The sequence below is a fragment of the Octopus bimaculoides genome, chromosome 3, assembly GCF_046866305.1.
Source record: "Octopus bimaculoides isolate indiv1 chromosome 3, ASM4686630v1, whole genome shotgun sequence".
In the NCBI taxonomy this organism is placed as follows: Eukaryota; Metazoa; Mollusca; class Cephalopoda; order Octopoda; family Octopodidae; genus Octopus; species Octopus bimaculoides.
In genome coordinates this window covers 93757306-93764805 of record NC_142930.1, presented here as the reverse complement: position 1 = coordinate 93764805, position 7500 = coordinate 93757306, and the positions used below count along the sequence as shown (strand labels likewise).

The 7500-nt window shown below is 37.8% G+C and overlaps 1 protein-coding gene across 5 annotated transcripts in view; it reads right to left on the bottom strand.

The window, feature by feature from the left end:
- LOC106871706 (uncharacterized) overlaps positions 1-7500 on the bottom strand; it is a 436102-nt gene that overhangs the window by 51777 nt on the left and 376825 nt on the right. For all 5 annotated transcript variants that reach the window (XM_089349376.1, XM_089349372.1, XM_089349374.1 and 2 more), the window contains 2 exons: positions 4018-4118; positions 1202-1277 (listed from right to left, as the gene is read on the bottom strand). In XM_089349376.1, coding sequence (XP_089205502.1) covers positions 1202-1277; positions 4018-4118 — 177 coding nt within the window. The remainder of the gene's footprint in view (positions 1-1201; positions 1278-4017; positions 4119-7500) is intronic.

Below are 7500 nucleotides of genomic sequence, written 5' to 3'. Positions count from 1 at the left end.
CTTCACAACCACATGGTTTTGAGTTCAATCCCACTCATGGCAACTTTAACTTCTACTATAGCTTCAGACTAACTGATACCTATTGAGGGAAATTTGGTGGTTGGAAACTGTAAAAAAAAAAAAACACACACACACACACACACAGAAAGAGAGAGAGAGAATGTGTGTGTGTGTGCGTGTGTGTCTGTGTCTCTCACTCACTCACTCTCTCTCTCTCCAATTAACACAACTGTAGCAGCCATGGCAATATTTATGTCCGCATAAACAAGAGGGAGACAGTGTGTGGAATATCTCTCTCTCTCTCTCTCTAATTAACACAACTTTAGCGGCCAAAGCAACGCTTATGTCCTGCATAAACAAAAAAGTTCAAGAGTTTGATGTTTCAACAAGTAAAGAATGAAGTAGTTTACTTGAAACAGGTAAGGATTGCACCAGAAAAGTCATATTGCAGTAGAATACCACTGTAAGAAGTCCTGCCCAACTCATGTTAACATGAAATAAATGAATATAGAAAACTAATGAAATGTATCTATTTTATGGTTTGCTTAGAGAAGGAAGGCTAACATCCAGGACCTATCTACAGGTCTGCAAGACAGACAGGAAGAAAAGGAGAGAGAGAAAAAGGCAGACCAGATTTGAATGCTTGCAACAGAATTGACTACTGAAGGTACCCAGGGACCAGCTGGTCTTTGTCATGTGCACCTTCTGTTTATAAGCTTTGAGATATCTATGTCCAGCATTCAATTGACATGTGCTTGCTCTATTCAAACAGTTGGCAGTAATTCTTACTATGCTGTTTATTCTATATCAATATTTATATATGGATATATACTTACAGAAACACATATATATAAACAGAGAAATGAACATTTTTATTTAAAATAATAAAAACATGCTGAAAAAACTGTCTACATATACACAGAAGCATCAGTAATATAGGTACGACTAACTGACAAGGCTGTAGGTTTGCAATAGTGAAACAGTTACTAGACAGAGAAAAGCAGAGCTGTACTTCTGACCCTTACATGTTTTCTAAGATTTATAAAGCTAATATAGTTCATGTACATTTTGAAATAGCTGCAATTCAGTAACTGTAGGAAAGAGCAAAATGGGAATTCCAAAACGATGATCATTCTAATGAAAGATTGGGCAAAATCATATGATAATCCATTCCAAAAGTCATGGATGCTGTCTTACTCACTGTGATAATAGGTTTTCATTCTCAAGTTTTAATCTCTCAAGTTCTGTATTAACATCTCCAAGTTGGTTCGTTAAATCTATCAGGGAAAAAAAACAAAAAAGGTGAAATTAAATGGATTAAATGATTAGCTGTTTAACATTCTGGCTTCATTGTCAAATGTATTGCTTATTGATTCACACTGTTTTGAATTAATCAAAATTATCTTTGTAGCTTCAAGACTTCAAAGGAATTCACTCTTACTCATTTCGGTCATTTGACTGTGGCCATGCTGGTGCACCACCTTTAGTCGAACAAATCAACCCCAGGACTTATTCTTTGTAAGCCTAGTACTTATACTATCGATCCCTTTTGCTTAACTGCTAGGTTACGGGGATGTAAACACACGAACATCAGTTGTCAAGCAAGGGTGGGAGGAGAAACAGACACACAAACATATAAATATATATATCATCATCATCATCATCATCGTTTAACGTCCGCTTTCCATGCTAGCATGGGTTGGACGATTTGACTGAGGACTGGTGAAACCGGATGGCAACACCAGGCTCCAATCTAATTTGGCAGAGTTTCTACAGCTGGATGCCCTTCCTAACGCCAACCACTCAGAGTGTGTAGTGGGTGCTTTTACGTGTCACCCGCACGAAAACGGCCACGCTCGAAATGGTGTCTTTTATGTGCCACCCGCACAAGCCAGTCCAGGGGCACTGGCAACGATCTCGCTCGAAAATCCTACGGGAGCCAGTCAGGCGGTACTGGCAACGGCCACGCTCAAAATGGTGCATCGCATGTGCCACCCGCACAAGAACCAGTCCAGGGGCACTGGCAACGATCTTACTTGGCTTGCCGGGTCTTCTCACGCACAGCACATTTCCAAAGGTCTCGGTCAGTAGTCATCGCCTCGGTGAGGCTCAATGTATGAAGGTCTTGCCTCACCACCTCAGCCCAGGTCTTCCTGGGCCTACCTCTTCCACGGGTTCCCTCAACTGTTAGGGTGTGGCACTTTTTCACGCAGCTATCCTCATCCATTCTCACCACATGTCCATACCAGCGCAATCGTCTCTCTTGCACACCACAACTGATGCTTCTAATGTTCAGCTTTTCTCTCAAGATACTTACACTCTGACGGGTATTCACATTGACATTACACATCCAACGGAGCATACTGGCTTCATTCCTTGCGAGCTTACGTATGTCCTCAGCAGTTACAGCCCATGTTTCACTGCCATGTAGCATGGCTGTTCGTACGCATGCGTCATACAGTCTGCCTTTTACTCTGAGTGAGAGTCCCTTTGTCGCCAGCAGGGGTAAGAGCTCTCTAAACTTTGCCCAGGCTATTCTTATTCTAGCAGCTACACTATATATATATATATATATATATATATATATATATACAACAGGCTTCCTTCAGTTTCTGTCTACCAAATCCACTCACAAGGCTTTGGTCAGCCCAAACCTATAGCAGAAGATACTTGCCCAAGGTGTCACGAAGTGGGACTGAACCCGGAACCATATGGTTGGTAAGCAGGCTACTTACCACACAGCCACTCCTGCTGTATATTTTTAGAATGACAATGACTAATAAACAAAACTGGCTCCAGCATGGAGATTAACCAAAGCTTTATGAGTGAATTTTGCGAATGAAAACTGAAAGAAGCCCATCATATATGTGTGTGTGTGTGTGTGTGTGTGTGTGTGTGTATATATATATATATATATATATACACATGTGTGTGAATGTATTTGTATGTATTCCTGTCAAGACATATGTGATGGTTGTAGATGAGCATCACCATTATATAAGCAAAGTTTTTCATTTCCAGTCTGCTATGAAGAACATTCCTTGCCATAGGAAAATATTACCTTGCTTGGAAGATAAGAGCATGTAAAAACTATATTAGATATTCTTTTTGCCCCAACAACGAATATGAGGTCTAGATCTTTTCATTCTCACACTGGTGACCACAATATCAAATATCATTTACATTAAAGAAACTTCAGTTAATTTATAACATCAAGAATGTATTCAGCTGTAAAAACAAGATGCAACAATTTTTAGCACTTTTTTTTTCCCCCTAGGAGAAGCAGTTTTAACTGTTCGAAATTATTGTAATTTAAGTATATCATTAGTATACATCTAATAAGCTGATCTGCCAACTTCTTTTATTCCAGATTGAAGGAAATGGCTGTAACAGCACTTCTCACAGCTGACTAGTTTGCAGAATGCAGTCAGGACATTTGGAAGCTCATCATCATCGTTTAACGTCCGCCTTCCATGCTAGCATGGGTTGGACGATTTGACTGAGGACTGGTGAACCAGATGGCTACACCAGGCTCCAATCTGATTTGGCAGAGTTTCTACAGCTGGATGCCCTTCCTAACGCCAACCACTCCGAGAGTGTAGTGGGTGCTTTTACGTGCCACCAGCACGAAGGCCAGTCAGGTGGGTACTGGCAACGGCCATGATCAAAGCGGTGTACTTTATGTGCCGCGGCACTGGCAACGATCTTGCTCGAATGACTTTTCACGTGCCAGGAAGGCGACACTGGTAACGATCACACTCAAACGCTCAAATTGTACTTACTGTCTTAGAGTGGGAAAGGGCGTATTAGATGTGGTCTTGAAAATAGTATAATTATAAAAAGATCGAATGGTCATGGCTGGAATGCTTTAGATTCACTAGGCTGTTCAATCAGGGCTGAATTGGGTTAAATAACATGAACAACAACTAACAAGAAGTGCAAAAAGAAGAAAAGTTCTACAACATTAACAGAAGAATGAATGAGACAGAATATTTTTATAGAAGAAATGTTATTTACCATTTATATTCTCAGAAGATTCTTCCTTGTCCACAAGACGAAGATAAGCTTCCTTCAGTTGTTTGTATTCTACTAGTAACTCTTTATGAGAAGCATTTAACCTGCAAATATTCAATGTCAGTGAATGTTTAGAGCAGTTACAGTGCATCGATTATCAAAACACAACATATTTTCTGGCACACAAATCGATGTATATAGTGTAAGCATATAATGGGAACATTCAAAGCTCATTGGTCTTTCCAAGTCCTGCTGTATTTCACATGGAAATTTTGATCCACCAAAGTTGTCTTGATTGACCTACCATTTTTTACTTTAAATTTTTATTTGAAAAATTAGACATGTATACCTGGAAATATGGTACACACATGCTTGAGAAGGACATGATGGCTTTCTTTCAATGAGCAGCTGATAAATTTGAATGGTAAACTTGATAACTTGTTTGATATGATTGCACATCATGCAATTAGACAAACAAGAAAGGTCACAACCAAGAATAATTTGGAAAAATCTTGCGATCTGCGATTTTTGGTGAACCAAATAGATGCAAGGAAAATGTGTTTGGACAGAATGGATAAAAACTGATTTCATAAAACACAAAAGTACAAAAAAAAAGTTAGCAACAGTGTAAAGTAAATGGAAAACAGGTAGACGTTTTGAATTCCTTTATCTTCTCCATCCAACTTATCTAAATTACTAACACAACATTTAGATGTCTATGAGGAATTTTAAGTACAAAACAAAGCAAAAAAAAAAAAAAAAAAAGAATCATCTTCTGAGTTGAGGACTTAAATATTTCAGTGGGGAAAAGGTTGAATATTTGAATTTTTTTTCCTTTTCCATATGCCACTTCTAAGAAAGTTGCCAAAAAAAAGGGGGGGGGGGGGCGGGCAAAGATATTAATGATACCTTTTGATAGTTCACCATTTTCAGTCATACATTGGGACCCAAATCTCATACAAGATTCAGAGTGAAAACCAAAACCAACAGAAAGACTGACTGTGATTGTCTCATGGTTGCCCAATGCAAAATAAAGTATATTTGGGGGCAGATTTATGGTTGAAAATGCAAGTGATACTATACAGGCAAGAGAAATACATGAATCAATCCAGGAATGCCACACAGAAAAAAAACATTATGAGTTTAGTTTACAACACAAGTTCATGACAACACTATAATATCTGTTAGCATCTCGAGGAATGACCTAAAAGAAAACTCCCTTGGTTCACTAGTAGGCACCAACTTATGAAAGGATTTGAAACAGTGGGTGTATCAAAGTATTTCATAGAATACCTCCTGAAAATCAAGCATTTGATATTTGTTCAATTAAGTGAGAAAACAAATGAAATGGAATCATGCCCAGTATTGCATATAAAGACTAGTATGTGTTGAAGTAGCAATTGCATATTTTGTGGCATTAAGATTGTTCCCACTTATTAAAACCAGAATATATTATTTTGATTTTATAGGCCATAGCATAAAAATTTGATTTAGGTCATATTCCTTGATGGTGGTAAAATCTAGTTCATATTTATGAAAAATTTCATGGTTATGTTTTTTAAAAAGAACTTTTATAAGCAATTTACAATACATGAAAAGCATTTTCCTTCTGCACAAAATGCAACAGAATAAAAAACAATAAAAGTTATAGATCAAAAAGGTTTTTAAAAAACTTATAGAACAGGAAGATCAAAACTTCAACCCTCTCTCTATCAGGAACCTAAATATTGATCAGATAACTTGATATTTGACTTATGTAGGTTTCAGGTGATTTATAAGCAGCTGGAAAATAAAATTTCAAAACTTATTGTTAAATGGCACACCCAATTGATTACATATCAAGTTTGAATTCCACTTTCATTACTCCTTTTTTTCTTTTTTTCAGAGGTCAATATAATTAAGTCCTGGGATCTATGCAATCACCTATAGACTAGAAGGTGAAGTTCCAGTATGACCATAGTTCAATGAATGACCAATAAAGAATTAAAAATAATATAAAGTACAGAATTGAAATTTTATATAGAGATCAATATATCATGTTTGTCTGCAACATTATTATCATCATTGTTTTAATGCCTACTTTTCTCTGATTGTATGGGTCAGAAGGTGCTTATTGGAGCAAATTTTCTACAGCCAGATGCTCTTCGGCTCTTCCTGTCACCAAGCAAGGTAATATTTCCTTATCTTTTCACAGAATATTGGAAATAAATAAATAACACTGCTTGCATGACAGTGACAATCATTGTACAAAGGCAGCGAGCTGGCAGATTTGTTGGCATGCCGGGTGAAATGCTCAGCTGTATTTCATCTGTCGCCACGTTCTGAGTTCAATTTCCAGTGAGGTCGACTTTGCCTTTCATCCTTTCGGGGTCGATACATTAAGGACCAGTTGTGTACTAGGGCCGATATAATCAGCTGCACCTGACTCCAGTCTGATTTCGCATGATTTCTACAGTTGGATGCCCTTCCTATCACCAACCACTCCAAGTGTGTAATGGGTGCTTTTATGTGCTACTGCCATGAGTACCATTTGCATGACAACAGTATCTGCTACAACTGCAATTTTGCATGGCTTGATGAGTCTTCTTCTCAAGAATGATATAATGCCAAAGGTTTCACTCAGTGCTTCTGTGAGGCCCAACACTCGAAAGGAGCTCAGCCACATTTGTTGCTTTAAAGAATCCATCTTATTAAGTTGGCACTCAAAATACCAAGCTATTAATAAAAAAGTTATTTTAGTGAATCAATTAAATCTATTGGCTATTTTAAAAGTAGTTTAAAGTATATGGGCATTGTATTGGGTGAAAAATATAGCTGAGAAACAAGTGAATGAATTTGGTAGATAGAAACTGTATGGAAGTCCGTATTTGTGTGTCTTTGTGCCTGTTTGCCAGCCCACCTGGTGTTGGGTTATGTCCCCACAGTGGTTTGACAAAGAGAGACTGATAGGAACAAGTACAAGATTTAATAAAAACGTAAGTACTGGAGTTGATTTGTTAAACTGAAACTCTTCAAGGTGGTGGTCCAGCATGACTGCATTTCAATGACTGAAACAAGTACAAGATAAATTATAAATATATACACAAACTCACTCACACATGCACACACTTACACTGACAGAAGCACAAACACACACAGACATGCACACACAATTATTTCACAAGTGATTCATACAACACTGATACTGTTGCATTCCTGTGGAATTCATCAAGAGAGTAGAGTAGCTGTGCATGTTTTCCCTGTAAATTTGTCAATGTACAAGTGCAATAAAAGACCAGTTCTTAAATGACACCATGCAAATAAGGGAACCTCTTGACATAGTTGCTTTACATGCTAATCACACCCTACCAACTAAAGAAAAAATGCAGGGACAGTCATAGCTAAACACTTCTCTCATAACTGTGCTCAGTAAAAGCTGATCTGAAATTAAACAACCAGCTAGTTGGGGGAAGCCTTTATGTAGTTGCTCAAACAGATAGAAATAGC